General features: G+C 36.5%; 1 protein-coding gene across 1 annotated transcript in view; it reads right to left on the bottom strand.

The window, feature by feature from the left end:
* Positions 1-24,254, bottom strand: part of TPH2 (tryptophan hydroxylase 2) — a 141,686-nt gene extending 117,432 nt beyond the window's left edge. Inside the window, exons 1-4 of the mRNA XM_072650422.1 lie at positions 24,101-24,254; positions 18,333-18,473; positions 11,129-11,312; positions 10,933-11,033 (exon numbers count right to left, since the gene is read on the bottom strand). Coding sequence (XP_072506523.1) covers positions 10,933-11,033; positions 11,129-11,312; positions 18,333-18,473; positions 24,101-24,205 — 531 coding nt within the window. The 5' untranslated portion in view covers positions 24,206-24,254. The remainder of the gene's footprint in view (positions 1-10,932; positions 11,034-11,128; positions 11,313-18,332; positions 18,474-24,100) is intronic.
* Positions 24,255-26,237: the final 1,983 nt, after the last annotated feature.

The following is a 26,237-nucleotide window of genomic DNA, read 5'->3' as shown; positions in this document are numbered from 1 at the left end:
GGAAAGGATCATAAGAGAATAGAAGTAATGGGGGACAGGATAGGATGGAGGGAAATATAGTTAGTCCTATACAATACAACTAGTATGGAAATCATTTGCAAAACTACACAGATTTGGCCTATATTGAATTGCTTGTCTTCCAAGGGGAAGGGGTGGAGAGGGAGGGAGCTAAAGAAGTTGGAACTCAAAGTGTTAGGATCAAATGTAATGTTCTTACCACTGGGAAATAAGAAATACAGGTTAAGGGGTCAAGAAAGCTATCTGGCCCTACAGGACAAAAGAGAAGATGGAGACAAGGGCAGGGAGGGAGGATAGAGCGGAGAGCAGATTGGTCACAGGGGCAATTAGAATGCTTGGGACTGGGGGGGAGAGGGGATAAAAGGGGAGAAAATTTGTAACCCAAAATTTTGTGAAAATAAATGTTAAAAAAAAAAGAAAAAAAATCACCAATAAAATATTTTAAATATACGGAAGAAGAAAAAAGGAATCTCAAAAGGGATAACAAATAGGTTGTCTTAGTTACTCTATTGCTAAATTTAACACACTTAAAAAATTACAACAAAAGTTCGTAGCTGTATGTACAATTGTCTTCTTTGTTCTTTGTGAAATGAAATATTTACGTTTGCTGATTAATCTCATAATAAAAAGTACATTTAATTTTTTCAAGTAGCTTATCTCAGTATATCAGTGATGAAAACAAGATTTCAAGAGAGGAATAATGCTTAAACTATTTAAAAAGAACTCTTTTCAAGAACCTTCCAAGCTTTGGAAGCTTGATTTACAAATAATTGAGGTGCCTATTATAAACTATTTTTATCTCTTCATAAAATAGGTCCCTTCAAGACGTCTTTGGGCAATCATTAGCTTCATTTCAGTTACTTTTGTGTGCCTGAAAGTAACAAGATTGTTATTTCTTTTTTTAAAGAAGTTTTTAAGTCACTCATTTCCCCCCAATTAGTCAAAATGGAAATTTCACTATATTAAATGATCACTTCTACAGATTCCAACCATAATTTATATCTTTCCTGTCTTTAAGTCTTAGAGAATGTGAAAGCCTTATGCTTTCTGTCTCTTTGGTGGAAATGAGTAGGTTTCTGTTTTTATTAAATGGACATGTTTGCACACGTGGACTTTTTTTTTTTAAAAAATCTAGACTTAGAGAAGTCACCACTTCACCTGGAAGGAGTTCTTTTAAACTTCGGCAAGAAGAGACCCCCTGAGAGGAGGACTCTCTCCTCTCTGTGACTGTCTCTGTTTTCCTTCTCTTTAGATGTTCTCAGGCACTTACAAAAAAGAGAATTGTTTCTTCACGCTATGAGCAAAGTACAAGCAATTTTTTTCCTCTCCTCCATATTCCAGACACCTAGAGTGATATTATGGAAGCTTCTACAAAACCCTGAAAATGGAGTCAGAGGAAGGACTGCTGTTGTAAGTAATGTATCTCCCCAGGAGTTTGAACTAAGTGGAGGGAATAATTTCAAGAGGAAACAAGACAGTGGGAAGATGTCTACAAGCCTAAATAGACTTGGACTGACTCTGCTGTCAAACCTCACAAATTCCCTAGAAAATGTCCAGTTGACTTTGGTTAATTTTCAAAAAAAAGAAAGAAGAAAACCAAACTACCAGTATGAAAACAATGAATTCACCACCAATGAAGAGAAAATTAAAGCAATAATTAGGAGCTATTTTGTCCAACTGTATACCAATAAATCTGACAATCTAAGGCAAATGGATGAATATTTACAAAAATATAAATTGCCCAGATTAACAAAAGAGGAAATAAAATACTTAACCCCAATTTAGAAAAAGAAATTGAGGACTTCCAGGAGCCAAGATGGTGGAAGTAAGCAGTATGTCACTCTCACTCTCCCTTAATGACCAAGAAAACTACAGAAACTACTACCCCAGGAAAAATCTTGGAACAGTGGAGCCAGTAGAAAGACAGGGTACAGCAGGTTTTTAGCTCATGAGACTAGGGGAATTAACAGAAAAGGTCACTTTTGCTGTGGCAGAAGGGGACCAGTGCAAGACTGGAGGCATCCCTGAAAGCCAATGGCAAGCCCCACCCCAGAAAACCAAAGGGAGATCCTAAGCCTCAGGGTGGTGGAGCCAGTAAGCAGTGGCACCAGCAAGCCTCCCCCCATCCCCTTTCGTGAAGACGGGGGAACTGGAAGACACCACTGCTGAGAACCACCACTTATGTGGTGGATGAGTGTCCACCAGCTGCTGAATCTATCACTGCTCTAGCACAGCTCTAGGTGAGGAGGCGACCTCCAGCAGCCAATTCACTACCAACCCCACACATCAATCCATGAGCTTCACTGTAACCCAGGGGAAATGCAGTAAAACCCCATGTGGCATCTTCACACACTAGCCAACACCAGCAACTCTAGCTCAACACCAGCAACTCTAGCTCAACACCAAGACTGTAGTCTCTACAACCTCCAGCTCCAGAACCTGACACCTCAGCACACAAAGTCAATAACCACACCCCTATCCCCCAGCACAAGAAGTATGGCTCAGTGCCACCTGTGTTCCAGAAGCAGAGATCAACTTTAAAAGTCAGGAAAAAGGCAAGCATAATAAACAAGAAGCAACATAGAAAATCAAAGATCACAGATTCTTTTCATGGGGACAGAGATCAAAACACAAATTTAGAAAGGAATAGCATTGTCACTACACCCACATCTGAAACTTCAAAGGTGAATATGAGCTGGTTTCAAGCCCTAAAAGCCTTCTTGGAAAAGGTCAAGAAGAATTTTAAAAGTCAAATTAGAGAGGAAGAAGAAAAATTGAATAATTCTTTTAAAAACACAATTGCCAAAAGGGGGGGGGGGGGGGAAGTACATTGAAGAAAACTCCTTAAAAAGTAGAATTGGCCAGATGGAAAAGGAGTTACAAAAGCTACCTGAAGAAAAGAATTTGTTAAAAGTTAGAATTGGGCAAGTGGAAGCTAATGACTCTATGAAACATCAAGAATCAGTCAAATAAAATTTTTTTAAAAAAAAGAAGAAAACATAAAATATCTCATTGGAAAAAGAAATTCAATAAGCCATCAATTAAATCTCTAGGAAAAAAATCTCCAGGGCCAGATGGATTTACAAGTGAATTCCCCCAAACATTTAAAGAACAATTAATTCCAATACTATATAAACCATTTTTAAAAATAGGCAAAGAAGGAGTCCTACCAAATTCCTTTTATGACTCAAATATGGCATTGACAGCTAAGCCAAGAAGAGTCAAAACCAAGAAAGAGAATTATAGACCAATTTCCCTAATAATATTGATGCAAAATTTTTAAATAAAATATTTTCCAAGATTATAGCAATTTATCACCAGGATAATACACTATTACCAGATGGGATTTATATCAGGAATGCAGGGCTGGTTCAATATTAGGAAAAAACTATTAGCATAACTGGCCACATCAATAACAAAACTAACAGAAATCATATGATTATCTCAACAGATGCAGAAAAAGTTTTTCTGTTTGGTACACCCAAAGATTCCAGCTTCTGAGATCAAAAACTCACTCTGACAAAAACTGCTAGGAAAACTGGAAAACAGTAGGGCAGAAACTAGGCATAAAACAACATCTCACACCCTATACTAAGATAAGTTCAAAATGAATACATGATTTAGACATAAGGGATGATACCATAAGCAAATTAGGAGAGCAAGGAGTAGTTTACCTGTCAGATCTACAGAGAAGTGAAGAATTTAGAACCAAACAAGAGATAGAGAATGTTGTGAAATGCAACGGATAAGTTTGGTTACATTAAATTAAAAAGGTTTTGCACAAACAAACCAACACAACCAAGATTGAAAGGAAAGCAGAAAGATGGGAAACAATTTTTACAGCCAATGTTTCTGACAAAAGCCTCATTTTTCAATTATGTAGAGAAGTGGATCAAATTTATAAGAATACAAGTCATTCTCCAACTGATAAATGGTCAAAGGATATGAGCAGGCAATTTTCAGATGAAGAAATTAAAGCTATCAATAGTTATATAAAAATGCTCTAAATCAATATGATTAGACAAAAATGCAAATAAAACAATTCTAAGGCACTACCTCTCACACCTATCAGATTGGCTGTGACAGAAAAAGAAAATAATAAATGTTAGAGATGTGGGAAAATTGGAACACTAATGCATTGTTGGTAGAACTATAAACTGATCCAACCATTCTAGAGAGCAATTTGGAACTATGTCCAAAGGCAACCAAACTGCAAACCCTTTGATTCAGCAATAACACTGCTAGGTCTATATCCCAAAGATATCACAAAAATGGGAATAGGTCCCACATGTACAAAAATATTTATAGCAACTCTTGTTGTGGTGGCCAAGAGTTGGAAATTGAGGGAATGCCCATCAATTGGGGAATGGTTGAACAAGTTCTGGTACATGAATGTAATAGAATACTATTGTTCTATAAGAAATTATGAGCAGACAGATTTCAGAAAAAATCTATAAAAATTTACATAAACTAATGCTGGGTGAAGTGAGCAGAACTAGGTGAACATTGTACACAGTAACAGCCACATTGTACGATGATCATCTATGATAGGCTTAACTCTTCTCAGTAACACAACAATCTAAGACTACTCCAAAAGACTCATAAAGGAAAATGCCATCACCATCCAGAGAAAAAACTGTGGAGCCTGAATGCAGATTGAAGCAGACTATTTTCACTTTTTTTGTTGGTTTTTTTTTCCTTCCTGTGGTTTTTTCCATTTGTTCTAATTCTTCTTTTACAACATGACTAATGTGGGAATATGTTTAACATGAATGTACATAACCTATATCAGATTGCTTGCTGTCTTGGGGAGGGGGAATGGAAGGGAGGGAGGGAGAAAAATTTGGAACCCAAAATCTTACCAAAATGAACATTGAAAACTATCTTTACATGTAATTGCAAAAAAATAAAATGCTATCAAGTGCAAAAATTAAAAAGAAAAAACGGAATAGCCAGTTGACCTCAGGGAATTGATCTGAAGGTCTGAAATCTTCACAAAATGCACTTGGTAAGAAACTGGAGGAATACACATCCCATGGCCTTCCTTTTTCAAGATGATCATAACAGTTAAAAGAGAGTGTCTTGTTTACATGGTGACCACAATAATGCAAAGGCATGCAAATGTGAAGGACATTGGAACTCTGGTCAATGCAGAGACCAATCTTATCTTCAGAGGCCTGGCAGTAAAGTACACAACCATTCCATTGGCAGAAAGATGGGTTGCTAGAGATATAGAAAAAGGCATACTTTGTCAGACATGAGCAGTGTATAATGTTGCATTGTTTAACGGTCCTTTGTAGCCAGGGAATGTTGTATAGGAGGAAAGATGGAAGTCTTTGGGAAGAAATAGTAATTTTTTAAAAAAAGCAGAAGGAAAATGAAAAATTCATTCTTAAGGTACTACTTTGTAAACATCCAGAGAAACAATGCAAATAAAGGAAGCAGTGGGTTAAGATTTGGAGATGCAAGATGAGACACGTTTTTGGACATGGCTGATGTGGGAATTTATTTTGCTTGGCTAGCCATATTTGTGATAAGGGCTTTATTTTATTGGAGGTTTTTTCCTCCCAAAGTAGTGTGGTGGAGGTGGAAGGGAGAAAAATAAATATTTGTTCAATAGAATATTTTAATTAAAAAATAATAATAAGCACAGGTCTACCCTTCACTACAGAAGAGTCAGAAGTTATGAGCTTTTCAAAACTCATGGATACAGTCAAGGTCACTCAGAGAGTAAAGCTGAAACCGTCCTTTGAGCCACTTGAATTTTTCAAAGTGACAAATGTCATGGCAAAAGAAACAGGATCCTGGCCATGGATTACTCCACATCTGCTCCTCTTCTCTGAGGTGAGACCCTCTCCTATGGGCATCCCACTCCTATCGGTTTTCCAGAGAAATCTTGTGTACTCATTGAAAGCATGCACTTGCATCATCCCAGAGTAGCTGAAAGAATTGAATGGCTACCATTCCTCATTACCCAAGTGCGGTAATTATCCAAAGGCTTCCTCCTAGCTCCACTGATCCAGACTATGTGGTAACATGAGCTAGCTTAAAACTAGGGAAAGAATCCATTGAGCAAATATCTATATCATCATTTAGAGAAAGAGCATTCTTCAGCCATCTAGCCTAAGCTGGGCTACCTTTGGTCATGGTGTCATATTTTGTCACTATCCCTCCAAACAGAACACCCAGAAGGGACAACAATGTCTACCTAGTACCCTCAACTGAAAATTGACACTACTGTTTTATTAAATACTGGCTCAAATGTTGCTGCTGTTTGTCCTTGGTTCTTGAAGAGGACCATGACATCAGGGAAGTGATTCCATCACAGGCAAGTGAATTGGATTTAAGGGTTGTCCAAAGTCACCGGCCTGACTTTCACCTCTCCCTCTGGGTCAGAGGGATCAGGACAACTGGAGATGACTCAGGATGCTGTGGGGGACCTTGGTCTTTTCAAGCTAAGGTGTTAAACAGGTCTCAGTTGAATTGAGGCAGTTCCCATTCAGTGACTAAGGCTTATTAAGAAATGAGGCAAAGAAATCTCTTTAAAAAGGGTGGGAGGAAGGCCCTCAGGGTTTCTGGATAAAACAGAGACAAGTATTATTTACATTCATCCTGAGCCAATCAGGGCCCAAACCATGACCTGGGACCTATTGTTGGTCAATCAATGAGAGCTAGAGTGATTTGAGGTTAAGGCTAGTCTTTAAAAGAAAAAACAAAACAAATAAAAACCCTCTTACAGTGGTCTAGGAAGCATAAAGTGGTGGGAAGAACACAGAATTTGCCATCAGAAAACCTGTTTATCATTAAAACCTTAGAATTCTTCACCTCTCTAGGAGTCAATTTCCTCATCTATAAATATGAAGGCATTGGACAATTGGTAACATTCATTTATCCCGTTAGAGTCTACAAAGTGCCGTATGTATAATGATGCATATATGTAATTTATGCTAACTATACATTTTTATTAACATATTTATAATTCATGTAATTAGATTACATATATAATTTCATTTTATCTTTCTAACAACTCTTATAGGAAGATACAATTATTTCCCTCATTTTATAAATTAAGAAATTGAGGCTAAGAGAGGTTAGATGACTTATCCAGGATGACATAGCTAGTAAGTGTCTGCAGCAGGATTTTTGAACTTAGATTTTCCTGACTAGAAGTCTAAAGTTCTATCTGCAATAAGTCAGAGAGGTGGCACAACGGACAGAGGGCTGGACATGAAGTCAGGAAGACTGAATTTCAAATCCATCCTCAGAGACTTACTAGCTGTGTGACCCTGGGCAAGTCACTTAACTTTGGTCTGATTTAACTTCTGTTTCCTCATCTATAAAATAGGGATAATAACAACATCCACCTCCCAGGGCTGTTGCAAGACTAAAAGGAGATAATATGTGTAAAGCACGCTATGATGATGATGAAGATGATGATACCTAACTGCCTCTGGAAGTCTCTTATAGATGATCTCTGAGTCATCTATGACTTTAACTCCCTAATCCTTTGATTCTAAACCCTATCCAATAAGGCTTATCTCCCTAAATCTCACATTCTAAGTCTCTTCTGTAGTCAGCTGATTTCCCTTTAAGGACATCAAAGCAAGGTGTCCTGGGGACCCTAATCTCGATCGGCTTTGGGTTTGTCCATGCACAGAAAAAAATACCATTTCCTTTCCCTTACTCACTAAATAATAATGCACCAAAATTAAATTTTGAAAAATGAACATGTGGTTTATCTGTAAAATAAATGTGAGGTCAAAAAAAAAACTAACACCAGAACACGTGATTGAGGTGGGGAATTGCTAACTACTTGCAATTATTTCTAGTGGTTGCACATCAAATAAGAGAAGGCCTCTCAAGGTGGATATAATTAGGAGTAATGGGATGAAATTAAGTGAAGAGGAATTTAGGCTGAATAACAAAATAAAATTTCTTCACAGCAAGGTCAGTGATGTTATAGTCATTTGGGGGAAATGGCTGACCCCCTGCTATGGGCGGAATAATTTTCAAACTAGCCTAAGTGGAGCATTTGGGAATTTAAGGTTGGAAAAAATTCCTTCATTGCCCGAGAAATGGGCAAGGTGAGGCAATAGATCACTTTCAGTTCTGGGATTAAGTGCCCATGCTCTCCAAGAAGCTTTCCAGTTGTTTTATTAGCAAGTCTTTTCAATACCCCCATTGAGGTCCATCAGGATCTTAATTTCCACTTTGTACATAAAAAGGGGGGAAACTAGATAGTGCAGTAGACAGAGCACCAGAACTGGAGTGAGTAAGACCCTAGAATTTAAATCCAGTCTCAGACATTTAATAGCTGTGTGACCCTGGGCAAATCACTTCACCCTGTTTGCCTCAGTTTCCTCATCTGTAAAATGATCTGGAGAAAGAAATGGCAAGCCACTCCAATCTTTGCCTAGAAAACCCCAAACAGGATCACAAATAGTCATACATGACTGAAATAACTGAACAATATTTAAAAAAAAAAAACTAGGCTCACAAGGTGAAAGGTCTTACATAAGATCACCCAGAAAATTAATAGCCTATCTTTGCACTGCCTTAGAATAGGTACCATTTAAGCAAGAATAACAGTTCACATTTCTATAGAATTACTGGGTTAAAAGTTGGAAGGGACCTAAAATAACATGTTTGTTGCATGGGATCATACTTAGAACTGGAAAGTACTTTAAGGATCATGTAGCCAAGTCTTTCCTTTTACCAATCAGGAAACTGAAGCACCAAGAAATTAAGTCACTTGCCTATGATCATACAAGAAATGAGCAAGAGGCAGGATTTGAAGTCTGGTTTGGTGACTTCAAATTCAGCACTTTTCACTGTTCCCTGCTTCTTTCTTAGGCTAATCTTTCCCCAGACTTGGGCTCAGGTAACCTCAGTTTAAATCCCTGCCTTACAGATGAAGAAAGTGAGACTCAGAGACCTTAAGTGATTTGTTCAATCATTTTAGTCATGTCCAACTATTTGGAACTGCTTTTGGGGTTTTCTCAACAAAAGACTGAAGTGGTTCAGCATTTCCTTCTCCAGCTCATAGATGAGGAAACTGAGGCAAACAGGGTGAAGTGACTGACCCAGGGTCATACAGCTAGTAAGTGTCTGAAACTGGATTTGAACTCAGGAAGAAGAGTCTTCCTGACACCAGACCCAATTATGCCACCTGGCTACCTCATTTTTGATCTACTTGAAACTGAGAGGATAGACTGAGTTTTTCTACTGCATTTGTCCCTTAGTGCAGTGTAGCCATAGCCACACTGGCTGATTTCTGGATTCCAAGGTTTTCACAGAAGGACCAACTTGTATCAAACGTCAACTATAAAGCTCAGTTCAACAACGAACATTTCAAATTAGTTACTCAACTTTTACTCTTTCATCTTCCTGTTTGACTTATGTGTTTCTGGTTCCAGCCTTTGTGTCCCAGAAAAATAGACAATAAATGACCAACCAAGTTTCCAGAGACCCATGATGAAACATGCTACTATCTCCTCACAGAGAGACGATGGTTTGAAGACCATCACCTCACAGTGAGTCATACGGTTTGGACCACAGTCAATGTGAGAATTTGCTTTGCTTGACTATGATTATGTTTTAAAGAGTTTTATTTTTCTTTTTTTTCCCAATTGGGTGGAATGACAGAGAAAATAAATGTTTTTAATCGCAAAAAAACAAAATTAAATTTTAAAAAGATGTTTGTATGTGAATTGATGGGTTCCTTCCCCCAGACTACTACTATAGACTTCTCCTGGACTTGAAATAGGCATCCAAGTCCCATGTTAAAAAAAAAATACTGAGGAAGAAATGCAAAGAAAATAGTGGAAAATCATTATCAAAGTTCCATATTACTTTAAAGACAATATTTGTTTAGGTAGAATAGGAAGAGTGGGAGAGAATAGATTAGCCTGTTCTATCACAGTCCCTGTTCTAAAAATTTTTGCATTTCCATTGAAACTAAAGCCTACATTATTGTATGCTTAGCTAATTTTTGACCAGAAAAAAATGTCAGAGTATCATTCTTTCAGTATGTCTCCATAGAACAAGAGCTCTTAGTCATTTTCTGTTTCATGAACCCTTTTGGAAATCTGGTGAAGCCTAAAGATCTCTTCTTAGAATCATTTTTATATGTATAAGATAAGAAGTAAAGGAAACTAATTATATTGAAATAGTTATCAAAATTTTTTTAATAAGTTCACATCTCCCCCTTCCCCTAGTTAAGAATCCTTGCCACAGGACAATGATGAGCCCTCTTCAGCAGTCCCACAGTGAAATTCAATTTGGCTAATTATTATTCAAAGACCACCCTCTGTGACTAAATAAGTTGGTTTAGAAATATCTTTCTACAGTACATTTCAGGAATTTTGGAACTACCACTTCCCATATCCAATCCTTTAAAAATAAATGAAACATTATGTCTAAATAAATATGAAAATGTCATCCCTCAGTCAGAACTTCTTAATCCTGGGGGTCCATGACTTTGGTGTGGTTGTGTGAAGATAGGCATATAGATAGATAGATACATGAATATGTGGGTGGATGGATGGATGGATGGATGGATGGATGGATGGATGGATGGATGGATGGATAGATGGATGGATGGATAAACAGGTAGACTGATAGGTGGATAAATGGATAGATAATTGTATTTCTATATGATCCTATACATTTCATTTTATGCAATTTAAAATATTTCTGAGGAAGTATCCATAGGCTTCATCAGACTGCCAAAGGGGTTCATGGCACAAAAAAAATGTTAAGACCCCCCCTGATCTGTCCTCACTATGGCAGATTGGGACATATTTTAGTCTGAAGAGCTGTTCTCATTGACTTGACATACGTATCAATATAGCATTACCCCACAATAAAATCTAAACACAGAATATTGTCACTAGGATTTTCCTTGTTACTTACTGGGTGATCTGCATCCAGCTCTGAGCCATACATGAGAACTCGGTGAGAACATTTGTCTAGTTCAGTGATCTTCCGGGGAAACCACAATACATCCTCTAGGTCTGTTAGAAACAGTGTAAGGTCAAAAATATTAGCTTATTCTTCCTATGCAATGTTGACTAGAGAGTAAAAACAAGAGATACAAAAGTGGCCTTGCCTTCCTCCTCTGTCCAAATATTCTCTGGTGGATTCAGGGTCACAATGGTGGTTTGAAATTTCAGCAACTGAATGAGTTCATTAAATTCCTTCTTACTGCAGTCACAGTCCACGAAGATTTCTACCTCAGAATTTCTTTGCCTGGATTTTCTAGACTCAATGTGGACCATGTTCACATGCTTTTCCTAGGGAAAGATGACCAAATGGACTTTTTTAGAGATTGTTTTTCCCTGCTTTTGGTCTTTTTGTCATCACCACCTTATGGTCAATAGGTTACCTCCTTCAATCAGACACACATTTAAGAATAAGCTTATTTTCTTACATGTAGCAAAAATGATTCATGGGTTGCATTTTTGCTACACTTTAAAAAACTAATTCATTCTTTGCTTTGGTGAATGAGGAAAGGAAAAAACTGTGTACAAGCTAGTCTACTTGGTTACTCTAAGCAACACTATAGTTGTAGGGATGTCAGTGGAGCATCAAAACAGTGTATATATTACACTTAAAATAGTCAAAGAATAAGAGTAGCCCATTTTATAGACCAAACATTTCATTGTCTCGTCTACCTTTCAGCCAGTAATCTAGGTGTCGTATAGACATGGTTTCACTCAAGGATTCATTCAAGTGAGTTACTTTTGGCATATTCCTTAGAATGAAAAATGAGGCATTCCCACAGTCCAAATCTGGAACCAGCTTCCATTTTTTAGCCTACCCTCCCACTTCTTCCATTTAATACTACTTCATTGTCAAACTAGACTGTAACTCAAACAAATATGAAGTTTTTTTGCCTCTGAATCTTGGCTCTTTGCTATTCTCTTCTCCTGGAATGCCCTCCCCAGGCCCACCTCTTCCTCTATTCCCACCTCTCGGTATTTTCCTTATCCTTCAAGACCCAACTTAACCATTACCCCTTCCTCCTGTTTCCTCCTAATTCTAGCCAAAAGATCTCTCCTCTTTTGTGAAATTTTAAAATATTTTCTGTGTATCATACATACCAGTCTACATTCCAGTTTCTTGCACATATCTTTTATTTCTCCTACTGAATTATAAAGACTTTAAATGGAGAACTATTTCCTATAGACCTTTATATAGCCAACACTACCTTGTACAACCCTCTGATCGTATAATAGGTAGTCAAATATTTGCCAAATGAATGAGTGATGATAGAGCCATACAACTTTAGATTTAGATTAGGGAAGAGCCCTTGAGTGCACTGATTCCAATTGCCTCATTTTATAGATTAAGAAATTGGGACCCAAAGAGGTTATAATCACATAGCTAAAAACTGTCATGACACAAACTCAAGTCCCTTGACTTTGAGCACTGTGCCCTTTCAGCTGTACCACTCTGAATTTGGCTTTTGCTTTTTAAAAAAAAAATTAATTTTAATTTTTTTTTTATTTTAGACTCCAATGCCAGAACACAAATACAGAATAGAAAAAAGAAATAAAAACATATCATAAACTTAAATATTGAAACTTAAACACAAAGTTAGAAAGAAAAAAGCACATCATGTGCATAGCAGAACATAAGAGAGGATTCAAAATATGCAACAATAAATTTTCATTTCAAGAAAGCCTGTGTGATAAATAATACACATTGTGTTGAGAACTGTCCATCTTTTCTTGGCTTCCTTGTGAGTTTTCTTTTGTTCTCTGCTGGGCACTTTTTTACTTTGTTCTTTTTTCCATCTCCCCATGCCCCCCAGAAGGCCACAATAAAGTTTAGATTTGTTTCTCTATAGTTATAGATCTCTACATATCCATATACATATATACATACATATATAGACATATACTTTCCCAAACATATTCTACTCCTCATGTTTGTTTTTAGGTTTGTGCATATCTGTTCCCTATCCCTCCTGCTTCCTCTACTTTACTTCTGCCCACTACTTTAGCCTCCTATTGCTTCCCTATCCCTCTCCAAGAATCCCTCCCCTATCCTCCCTTTCCCATAAATCTAAACACCCTTCTATACTCCCCTTTTACCTATTCCTTCATTCTCCATTCTAAAGATCCCTCCTTTGTCCTCTCCACCCTCCCTATACCCCTACCATTTTATTTCTTCTGAATTTAGAAGATTTTTATACTCTTTTAAATATATACATATTGTTTCCTCTTAAACTCATTCCCGGTGAAAGTAGGTTACCAGAACTACCAGTCCTCCTCCATCGAATTCCTCTCTATTGATTCTTCCTCTTGTACTTCATTTGTATGAAATAATTACTCCTTTTAGCTCTTCCTATTTTACTTTTTAAATTCATATCATACTAGTGTTTACCCCAATCTTTCTTATGAGCTACCCAATTAATAAGAAGAATCTTAGACATACATTTTATATATATAGTTAACATTCTATCCTTATGAATCCCTTATAATCAGTCTTTGGTATATACCTTATTTCTTTTAGTTCTTGTATGTCAAATCTTTTATTAAGTTCAAGATTTTTTTTAACAAAGTCTTGAAAGTCTGAGAGTTTATCAAACATCCATTTTTTTTTCATTTTGGATGATACTTTACTTTTCTGGGCATGGTATTTTCATCTGGAGCCCCAATTCTTTTGCTTTTTGATACATTGTGTTCCAAGACCTGAAGTTCTTTAATGTCTCTGCTGCTAGGTCTTGTGTGAATCTAATTGTGGCACCACCCTATTTAAATTCTTTTAATCTTGATGTTTTTAGTATTTTATCCTTGAGCTGGGGGTTTCAGAATTTGATTATAATATTCCTATGAGTTTTCATCATAGGATTTCTTTTAAGTGGTGATAGATGGATGTTTTTCTATTTCTGCTTCACTCCACCCCTTGTTCTAATGCTTGAGGACAATTTTTTAAAATTATTTCTTGTATTTATTGTATCAAGATTCTTTTTTTGATCATAACTTTCAGTTAGTCCAATTATTTTTATATTTTCTCTTCTTGATCTATTCTGCAAATGTATTGTTTTTCTTATAAGATGTTTCACTTTCCCTTCTATTTTTTCATTATTCATATTTTGGTTAATTATTTCTTGATCTCTTATAATTTCATTGGCTTCACCTTGCCCAATTCTAATTTTCAAGATGTCATTTTTTCAGGATTCTGGATCTCCTTTTCTAATTGATTGACTTTCCTTTTGTAACCTTGTTTTTCTTGGAGTGTTTTTATTTTTTTTTTAGTTTTTCCTCCATCTCTGTCATTTGATTTTTAAAGTCTTTTTAAAGATCTTCTATAAATTCTTTTTGGGCACATGACTATTTGACATTATTCTTTGGGTTTTTGTTTTTTTTGCTTCAATATCCTCCTCTGAAGATGAATCTCGTCATCTCTACTCCTATAATAGAGCTTTCTATGGTTGGACTCTTTCTCTCTTTCTCCACATTTTTTGTGGTAATAGCTTAATTTTTGTAATCACCTCTAGCTCTGGGGTGTGGGAAATGGTGCCTCTTGCCCTGAATCTTGAGTTCTCCCCTCTAACTTGGAACCAAAGCCAAATCTTCAACCTCCTATAAGTACCCACAGCCAGGGGCTTTCTGCCCTACTGTTTCTGCACTCACCAGGTGTGTGCTGGTTCCTTCTCATCCCCTCAGCTCTTTGCAGCACAGATGGGTCTGGCATTCCTTATCAGCAGAGGTTCCCTCAATCTTCCCGGGCTCAAATGCCCAGCTCCCCTCACTATCAGGTGGTAAAAGTTCCTGTGGCTGGGGCCAAGGCAGCCTTTCAAAAAAACTAACCCCAGGGCTTGCTGCTTGTTCTTGAAAACAGACCCTAACCTGGAAATGTTAATTCTTCACAGGGACCAAACCTCATCCTAGGATTTTTCTTCAAATATTCTCAAATTGTCCCAGGAAGACCCTGGTTGTGTGCCATTCTTATTTCTCTCCACCCACACTTTGTTTGCCCCAAGGTGCTATTTTAATCCTTTTTGGGGGGAAAGTCTTGAGAGCTTGGAATTTTCTGCCCTACTCTGCCATCTTCCCAGGTTCCTCTTGGCTTTTAATTTGTAAAAAACCCTAAACTGATTAATAATAATCCTCCACTAAATTCCAACTCCCAGGTCTTGTAAAGTGAAATTATTTTGGGTTCTCAAAGGCTATACGTGAGGATTAACCTATTGGTAGAGCCTAGCTGACAGATAAAACTCCATATTTGACTACTGATTGACCCACCTATCTACCAGAAAGTTTCTATGCACTCAGTAATTGGCTTGGTCAGCTACATTTAAGCAATGAATGCAAGGTTAGCGAATTTCATTCCAGTCCAGGTAAACATGATTAGCAAACTTTCCTAATCACATTGACTTTGTAGTCAATAAGAGGGTTGTGGGATCCAGACCACTCATTGATTCACTGTCCTTAAGGTCTCCTTCCCACTCAGTCCCTGTGGATCTCTTCAGCAACAATAGTCAGTTATAAGGGCAGAGATCTGGGCTCTTGAACAAAACATGTATCCCATAGTATGCCCAAGTCACCACTTGAGTACCAGTGATAGAAATAGTAGGCTGGAGAGCCTCATGGTTGCATGCCTGTAAGAAATTGCCTAACTCATGATCCTTTGAGTATTTTTTTTTATTATATCTCTTCACCCATGACCTCCTCATATGTATCAAAATAACAAGTCCTGCCAAGCTAAAAGGACTTTGAGAAAGGGCCCAGTGACAGGGCCCATTATCTGAGGATGAACATAGCTATATGTGAAGAGACTCACCACCAAGAGATGGATCATCAGATGCCAGGTGATTGGTTTGAGGTGCTATAGCAATTCTACTAAGGTGTGAAGAAGTTATAATCTATGTTAGTAGAGGCAATACTCCATCACGTATTCTTAAAATAAGTTAATAATAATAATGCATCACATTACCATAAAGATTTACTGTCTTCAAGGTGATTTCATATGAATTATCTTATTTGATTCTCAAAATATTCCTGTAAGGTAGGAAAGACATGTATTTTATTTCCATTTTATAAATGAGAATAGTGGGACCCAGAGTTTAAGTGACTTTCCCAGCTGATAAAGAGCAGGGATTAAACTACAGTTATCCCTTCCCCATGCGACTTTGCCCATCATGGTCATGATATATCATGGGTCAGCATAAGAAATTAAATAGGAATTTGGAGGGAGTTTTGTGGAAGCCACAGATGACACAGAAAAAGTTTAGAGACTCAAAAATGCATAAAATATAGGTATAGTATTGGGTAATATCAATATATTTTATTTTTTAATATTATAATAATTCAGACTTCTTCTCAGGTATGAAGGGATGGTCAAAATTTTTATACAGATTTTCCAGATTGTAGGGGTGCTGTGCTCCAACCCCCATGATGTGGAAGGAATAATTGTAGAACTCAGATCTTCTGGATCTTGTCCCAAATCTATCTTGACCACACTCTCTGAGTGAACTGGTCACTGATCAGGCATTGGACATTTTTTTAAAATCCCTATTTATGTCCTGGAGGATAGAGTTGACTTGTAAATGATAATTATATATAAATAATCATTGTTTTTAATAGAAGAATTGGTCATTATTTATTTGTTTAATTTGATCAATATAGCTATCCAAGCAGGCAAGTTTATTTTTTTTTAGATACTGATGTGTATTCCCACAGAATATCAATATAGCAGGGCCTATCCTAGCCCCATCCCAATCCTTGTTCCCTATCATCTTCTGGGTATGACCTTGGAAACAAGGTCATTGTATTAGTGTATCATTAAGCATATTATTATAATATTCCCAACATGAAAAACTGCCAAGGTAATTCCTCTATCTTCTTACTACATATTCAAGACCTTATTGTGAATAAGGTTCATAATGTCAATGCAATATCAATTCGTGAAATCCTAGAATCTCAGAGTTAAAAGAGGATTTTAAAAGTCAACTGATCCAACCTGAATGTTGCACAGAAGGAATCATATGGAAACCAGGGTGGGATCTGAAGATCTTAACCTCAAAGCTATTCAAGTTGTTGCCTGCTTCAGGTTGCTAAATTGGTGTTTACTTTTAAACTCAGTCTTTTAGTGTCATCATGGTAGATTGAATAAGGTTGGTGGTGTTTGTCCTTCATTCCAGAAGGTCATGACATCAGGAAGATGATTCCATGACTTGCAAGTGAATTGGATTTAAGTTAGGGAGGGCTGTGCAAAGTTTACTGTCTCCTCTGGAGCCATCTGGGTCCAGTGGCAAGATGTAGATCAGAATTACTGGAGATGGCCCCAAATAATGGTGTAGCTCCTGGGTATGTACTCCAAACTTCCCCATGCCAAATTTGTTTCCCCGAGTCACATTAACAAATTTTATATGAGTTCTGCCAGTGGAATGCTTCAACTAAGATAACAGGTTCTCGCTTGCAATCATCTAAATCATATTTTTCCCACTAAACCAAAGAGTACATTTGGTCTTAAATCTATTTTATCTCTGACACTAATTATTCCTGACCATCTACATGGTGTGTGTAAATCAAATGAGTTTAAGTGTCCAATGAAAACTTTTTGTTTAAAATACTATTGGGAATCTTTCCTAAAAGTAAAGGATAATTTTGTAAAGTTCATAGAATTATAGAATTTTACCCTGTAAGAGAACTGAATAATCATATAGGCCACCCTACCCCTTCATTTCATAGATGAAGAAACTAAGGACAATGTAAAGAACTCTGGATTGAAAGAACCTAAATTCAAATCACAAATTTAACACATTAATTGTATGATCTTAGACAAATATCTTCATCTTTTGGTACTCCATTCTTCATGATCACAAAAACACAACTAACTTCCTAAAGTGCCTGCTATTAGTAAGTAGCAGAACCCAGATTTGAACACAAGTCTTCTATCTTCAAGTTCATTGTTCTTTCCCCATCATCAAGTTACCAATAATAATCCCGTCTATAACTTTGTGCAAATCTCCATTTTCCCCATATCAGGAATGCTTAAAGAGAGACATACCTCTGTATCCTTGTATTATTGTCATTTCCATCTGGTAATGGGGTTAATATCATTTTTTCCCCAAAGACTCATTGGGTTAAAAGAAGTATATTTTACACGATCTTGTTTATTCTGTTGTTTAGACGATGAATGCTAGTTGTGAAGCTTCATAAAATTGTGTTCCTTCATACATTCCAATATCCATAATTATACTATCCCCAGAAATTAACTGACTCCACTGAGTCATGCTTCCCAATAGATTACAGGAGCATAACAATATACATGACTATGTTGGGAGGTTTTACACATACCTGAAAGAGCCTTAAGGCTTTTACCAATTCACCAACTTCATTTTTCAAAGAAAACACGACTGCAGTCTTTCCACTTTCTCCAGCAGCTTCATTCTTGCTACCACCTTTGTTGTCTTTCTTATCATCATTTGCTCTGTTCAGCTATAAGGAAGAAGGCACAGAAAATTACAATCAGTCATGGAATGTTTGGGCTGACAGGCACCTTACCATTCAGAGATCACTCACTAAACAATATCTTCTATTTACATAGCACTTTTAAAGTCTGCAAAATGCTTTACATAGGTTATTTCATTTGATTTTTACAATAACTCTATCATTCTCCCATTTTAAAGATGAGGAAACTAGAGGGGAAAGAGGTTAAAGGAAGTGCCCAGAGTCACACAGAAAGAATTAGAACTCAATTCTTGACTCAAAGTCCAGCAATCTATCTTCTTTGCCAACAAACATTTATTAAGCACCCATTCTATTCCTAGCACTGTGCTAGGTGTCAGAGATCCAAAAACATAAATGAAACTGTCTGTACTCTCAAGGGGTTTATGTTCATCTAATCTAACCCTCTCTCTTCCTTCCCAGTTTTACAGGTCAGGAAACTGAGGCTCAGAGAGGTGAAGTGTGAACACAAATTCTCACAGTTAGCTAATGACAGATATAGGACTCACTACCATTACCATCTTAATGATCTTTCCACCCAACTGTGCTGTAGCTTATGAATAAATTAAAGATGATATAGATAAGCTTCCCATAAAATGAATTTATCAGGAAGTCTAGATTAGTACAGAAAGACAGCTTAAACATGAGCAAACCAATCAGACTCTGTGAAGATATTCTAGATACAGTTGAATTGCTCAAAACTGAAAATCAGAAATGTGACAGTAGGCTACTTTGAGCCACTAGTTTTGGCTGCTTTCAGTAGATCAGTTAGTGATACAAATTTTTAAAAAAAGTTTGAGTCCACTCTATCATTAAAAAAAAAAAATCTGTCAAGAAACATTAAGATTTTTCATTAGCTAATGTGTTGATTTGTTTCCTTGCCTTTACTTATTTATTACAAGGGAAAGTCCCCCGGGATGAGGAGGAGAGGGAAGAGTAATTGGAAATGAACAATGATGTAAAACATAAAATAAAAGAGCATCAATAAAACATTTAAGAAGGGAGAGGAAAAAAGAAATACTAATTAGTAATCTCTACCTTTGGATTTTCTTTCCAGCTTGTATCTTGCATTGAAGAATCTCTCATTCAATTATCATAAAATTTTATATAGCATTTTACAGTTACAAAGCATTTAATATACTTTTCACTTATTGCCCCCCAAAAGAAATATTGAGTAAACATCATGAGTTATTATACCCATTTTATAAATGAGGAAAGTGAGTTTTAGAGAAGTTATTATGTGATTCAAGTCAATAAATTCAACAATATACTAAGCACCTCCTATTTGCAGGACAAAGCTGAGTCACAGACCAAATCTTTGGATCTTAGGGGAGTGGAAAAAAGGAAGAAGATAATTACACAAATAGCTCTAATACAAGGGAGAAAGAGACAAGTGTAGTGAAATGCTGAGTGAACATAACTGTTTCACCTGAGGGCAAGGAGGAATCAGAGAAGGCTTCATCAAGAAGGTACCACCTGAAATGGAGCTTCAAAGGGACTTCAGTCGATTAAAATAGAGTGTGTGGGTCAGGGTAATGGGAAAACAGATGGAAAACGGCAGGATGAGAACAGGGGACAGATCATGATCCAATTCAGTTGAAATGTAAGGTACATAAAGTATCAGAGAAGTCTAAAAAGAATTTGGAGTCAGATTGTAACAAAGTATTTAATGACAGAATAAGTAGTTTATATTCTATCAGATGGACAGTAAGGGGTTAAAGGTTTTCCCGTAGAGAGGTGACACAATCAGAGAAGTACATTAGTTGCTTTGAGAAGGATGGATTAGAGAGGAGAAAGCACAGAAAGACCAGGAAGGAGGCTCTTAGAATAATCTTGATGAGAAGTGATGAGCTTGAATTGGGGTGGTTTGAATGGGAATAGAGAGAAGGAAATGGATTTGAGAGGTATACTGGACCTGATGGAACAAGGTCATAGAAGAGATCAAAATGGATCAAGTCAAAGGTATGGGTTAGTTTTAGCAAAGGAGGAAGGCCCTCTTAGCTTCTGAGAGAGAATGGAAGAAGAACAATATGGTCAAGGATACTGATAGGTTGAGAGGAATGAAAAGGAGAGTAAAGAGAAATTGTGCCTAGTGGCTTCAGTTGGCTAAGTAGGAGACAAAAGTGAGGATGAAGAGAGAGTTTAGTCCTTGAAGAGAAGTGAGAAGGTGAAAGGGTCACAAAATATTATTGAATCAAAAAATATTATTAAGAAAGTCATTTAGTTTTTCAGTTTTTGTCTTTATTTCCTTCCCTAGCCAGCAGAATACCTTGCATCTCTATAAGAATAGTGAAGGGAGGGGAGGGATAGGATCAAAAGAGAGAATAAAAGAAACGGGGGGCAGAATAGGATGGAGGGAAATATAGTTAGTCTTACACAACGCAATTATTATGGAAGTCATTTGCAAAACTACACAGATATGGCCTATATTTAATTACTTGCCTTCCCAAAGGGAACGGGTGGGGAGGGAGGGATGAAGAGAAGTTGGAACTCAAAGTTGTAGGAACAACTGCTGAGTATTGTTCTTGCAACTAGGAAATAAGAAATACAGGTAATAGAGTATAGAAATTTATCTTGCCCTACAGGACAAAAGAGAAGATGGGGATAAGGGAAGGGAGGGATGTTAGAAGGGAGTACAGATTGGTGATGGGGTAATTAGAATGTTTGGTGTTTGGGGGTGGGGGGAGGGGAGAAATGGGAAGAAAACTTGGAACCCAAAATTTTGTGGAAATGAATGTTGAAAACTTAAATAAATAAATTTAAAAACAAAGAATAGTGAAGGGATCTATGATTTTGTTGTTATAGGGAATTTCCAAGTGAGGAAATTCCCTCTACCAATGCAGATTGATAACTGCTGTGTAACATATAGTCTTAGCAAGTTTCCTGGAGCACTGAGAGGTTAAGTGACTTGCCTAGGATCACACAAACAGTACCGTATCAGGGGTGGAACTTGAACTCATCTTATTTCTTGGCTCCAGGCCAGTTCTCTATACATTATGCCACACTATAGTAGATGCTTAATAAATATTTATTGAATTGACCAAAGGATTTCCCATTTGAAGACTGAAACTCAGGTCTTCTGACATCAAACCTTTTTCCATTGCTGCAACATTGTGCATGAATTAAACCTGTAACTGAAGCAAATTCAAAAGGATTGAAGATTCATTATTCCTATTTTTTTAATTCTTTCCAACATAACTTGAAAGTAAATAACCATTTTGCATTCTTCCATCTGACTATGCATGTGCCTAAATCAATAAAACCACCATTTGTAACTTCTGACTCTCTGATTTTATGCCGTCAATGGAGATTTAATTGCTACAATGCAGGCAGAAAGTTTATCATCCAGGCCCACCTAAATCGTGTCAGTAGATAACAACTGAAATGAAGGTTAAAATCCAGACATGAAAAAACTAGATAACTAATCCTCATGAGCAAATAGAGGCATCTGTGGAACTGAAAGGTATTAAAACTTCATTAGCCATACAAGATACTACAGTATGTGATTAAGTAATGACTAGTAGCTGGAATTTGCTAATGATAACGATGACAGATTCTTAGGAGTCAGAGTACTGTCAGAAATGAGAAGAACATGAGGGAATAAAATAACTTGCAAATTGCCTTTGACAGATTATGTAAAATTATTGTAAAATTATGAACAACTGATGGTGTTCTCATCCAAATGCATACAGTTATGCAATATACTCACTAAGCTCTGACAATTAGGAAAGGAGAGTACTTCCCCCTCTGCAAATGAAGATATCTAAACATTTACAACATTCCCTTGCATTTTTGTAGGAACAAAGAAATGTGTTTGTGGTAGAAAAAATTCAGAAAAAGATTGTTTGCTATTCTCTCCTTCTCTACCCCCCACCTTTTTTTAATTTTCATATTAAAATTCCATCACATCATTCATACTCAGTTTTTTAATCATCAAAAATTGTAGAAAAAAAGATAAATGTTGACTTCATTTTCTATTATTTCACAGACTTTGAAATGTATGCTGACTACTATGTTTAATAGTGATAGTCTGTTTAAAGCTATTTTAAACTGCAGTTTCCTATTGCTTTCAACATCTGTTTCCTCACCATATTAAAAACATAACCCTAAATATTTGAGCTTCATTTTGGAAATGAAAAGACTATAATTTTGTTTCTGTGTGTTCTAAATTTAGTACTTCATTCTTGCTTTAGAAATTCTTGATGTACTTACTGGCTCATTTAAAATATCTATATGCTATTAAAAATGCAAGGAAAGTCACTAACATTTATTTAGAATTTTTAAAAATTGATTTAAATAGTCCTACAAAACAGCATAATTACAATAGTAAAATTTCCTTGCTTTATCAACTCATTTAGTAGTAATAATGTGTAAGTATAATAAACCTCTGGTTTATGCACAGAGCTAAGATATTCAAACAGATTTTTTTTTCTCCCCACAGAGTTAGAGACAGCTGATAAGCTCTGCTTCCACAATAATGAAATATCATTCAATATTTTCATTGCATGAAAACCCAGATACATTTTCTTTTACTGCAGTTTTCATCTCAAATTAAGACCGAAAAACATTTTGCTTTACTCCATTCCTTTTTTTTTAATTTTAATCAACTTTAAAACTAAACTGAGGAAAGGGAAGCATTTTCTTATTTTATTGATCTACATATTTTTTTGATTTGTTTTCGGTTTTCTAAAATCAGCTCCATATATCTTAGATTTTTCCCCTTCCCTTCCCTTTCCTTCCTTCCCCCCTCCCTTCCCACTGCCTCCCAAAGACCACTTGCAATCTTATATAGGTTCTACACATACATTCCTATTAAATACAATTTCACCTTAGTCATGTTGCATAGAAGAATTAAAATGAATAGGAGAAAGCATAAAACAAAATAAAACAGAGCAGAACACAAGAGAAGATGGTCTGCTTCATTTTACGATCCAATCCCACAGTTTTTTCTCTGGATGTGGAAGGCATTTTGCCTCAAGAGTCCACTAGGAATTTTTTAGGTCTTTACATTGCTGCGAAGGACTAAGTCTACCAGAAAAATTCCTCACACACTGTAATTGTTAAGGGAAGCACTTTCAAAGTGAAAGCAGTCCTTTTCTTTCCAATTTTCAAGAAGTTCTGGATCTAGCAATGATTACTGAAAATCATTTTGGAAGATTAAAATGGAAAACAATAATTATTGACTTTAAAATTGGACGGAGCATGTGGAGGAAACAGCAATACACTGGTGAAAGTTCAGAAAATCTAACTCTCCTGTTCCTCCTCATCAAGAGTATCCTTCCTAAATCTAATACACATTTTCCCACTGTAGAGTAAGAAAGATTTCCTTACAACTTCTTTCTCTTACTTTCTATAACTTTTTAAATCTTTTCCAAATAGCTTTCTAAGAAGGAATCTAGAAAAACATAGAGATATGTTACTTTAGTAAACTCATGAGTGTTTTAATTCATTACAGGAGGAGGTCTAGAATTGCTTTAAGGAGTGAGTGTGTAGGGGGGGGGGCCGGGAGAAGGAAAAGGGGTTGTCTAAGTCTACTACTCTGCAGATATTGTTGAGAACAAGACAACCACCAGTCTCAAAAAATTCTCTCTGGAAAGTGCCAATCCCTTGGTACTCACTGTTAAGCTGCTGGATAGCTGGTGCTCTTCAGGCACTGCTGAGTCCAAAGAGAGCCCCCTCCTTGCCCAATATTTGCTGGAAAACATCATCATGGCTGGCTGCATGGGGAAATCTGTGTAGTTTCCTTTCTCTACAGCAGAGGGAACCAATGGATTGGTGGCTAAATCTGAGTCCTCAGCTTTAGCTGCAAAGTAGGAGAAAGAATAGAGACTAGGAAGGATAAACAGCCTGCTAAGGGAGCTGTCCAGAGTTTGGGTGCTGAAGAAGGAGCAGTGAAGCTTCTCCTGTCCCTGCGTTCTTTATATGCGTAACTGGGAACTGATGCACAGTTGATAAGACAGAGACTCATTTCTAGCTGAGATGGCTACAGCCAGATTAAAGACCTGCGCTTTTAGTTTGTCTCCAACATGGAAATTTTTTATTTCATAGTGACCTTTTCTCACATATTGAGAAAACAACACACAAGGGAGTTTTCTTTGTGCAAGAAAATAACTTGGCCTGAGCTATTCATTACTCTCTCAGAGAATATTTGAATCCCTTAAGCCATCATATCCCACTTTTTCACACATGAACATATTTTCTGCCTTAAAGGCTTTTATTATTTTAGTGTGATAGCTGCCATAATAACATACACTCTTCCCCAGTAAAGAAAATAACCGAATGCCCATTGATATAAATATAAGGTTTTTTTCATGTGTTTTTCATGTTCCATACAGGGTAGTTTTATTGTAGAAAAGTTGAAGGACTTGATTTAGCTCCAGATCAGGTACAATAAGCACATTAAATTTAAGGATTCCTTCAAGGTTGGCAAAGGGAAGGAAGGGAATAAGCATTTTATTAAGCACCTACTATGTGCTTGTGCTAAGTACTTTACTTCTTTTATTTATATTTTACTTATACTTTTATTTCATATTTTATTTGTACTTGTTTAATTTTATTTAATTCTCATAACAACCAGGAGAAGTAGTACTATTATTATTATTCACTTTTTACAGTTGAAGAAATTGAGGATTAGGGTCATACAGTTAGAAAGTATCTAGGGCTGAATTTTAACTCAGGTATCCCTGACTCCAGATCCAGTGCTCTATCCACTGTGTCACCAAGTTGCCTGGGTGCAGTGAATAGAATGTAATACTTTACATACCTATCTCATATGATCCTTTCAAAAAAAAAAAACCTATAAGTGCTATACAGTTATTATCAACATTTTACAGGAGAAGTTGGTAATCAAAAGATGTGAGTGGACAGTCAGTTGAGAAAACAAATTGCTTTGCTCATACTCTTGGTTATGGCATCCTCTTTGATGCTGAGAGTTACACTAGTTAGGCATGATCCTCTTCCTCACTGCATTCCATTCTATTCTCACTCTAAAAACCCAGTTAATAGCTTGGAAAGTAATAATCCTGTAAGCTCTAACCCACAAAGAGTGGAGTAGGACTAATACTTTCATTATTGTGGATATTCTACATTTACCAAGGTAGCTTAAGGTTACATAAACTCTTTGACAGATTCATCATATTGTTGATTCTCACTGAACTTGCAATTAAGTAAAACCCTCCAATTATTTTTCATATGTTGCTTTTAAATCAAGTCTTCCCTATCCTTTACTTGTGAAACTGATTGTTTGAATTTAAATGCAGAGGTTTATACTTATACCTATTCAATGTCATATTTTTTACTTCAGTTCATTGTTCCCACTGCCAAGTCCTTTTTCAGTCTTGTCTCTGTCATCCAACATATATCTAACCCTTCCAGTTTCATGTCATCTGAAAATCTGAAACACTTTCTCTGTCTTTATTCAAGCCTTTAAAAAAGCTGACCATCCTTATTTATCAAAACTTTGGGTACAGTTGTTCAACATTCTACAGATTCACCTAACAGTACTATCATCCAGCCCACATTTATCCACTTTTTTTCTGTAAATATATCATAAGAGATTTTGTTAAATGCCTTGTTGAAATTAAGATATGCTATGTATTCCTTTATGAGTTGATATAATTAAAGTAACCCTATCAGAAAAGAAATTGAAGGTAATTTGGCATGACAGTGCTAGCTCCTAGTCCCCATTGTATTTTCCAAGTACTCACACCAACTTTATATACATAATTAATGTAAAAAACCACCTGTTCTGTCCCT

This window comes from Notamacropus eugenii, chromosome 3 (genome assembly GCF_028372415.1).
Source record: "Notamacropus eugenii isolate mMacEug1 chromosome 3, mMacEug1.pri_v2, whole genome shotgun sequence".
NCBI classification, from domain to species: Eukaryota; Metazoa; Chordata; class Mammalia; order Diprotodontia; family Macropodidae; genus Notamacropus; species Notamacropus eugenii.
The sequence above is the reverse complement of the archived record's forward strand: the minus strand, read 5'-3'. Positions and strand labels throughout refer to the sequence as shown.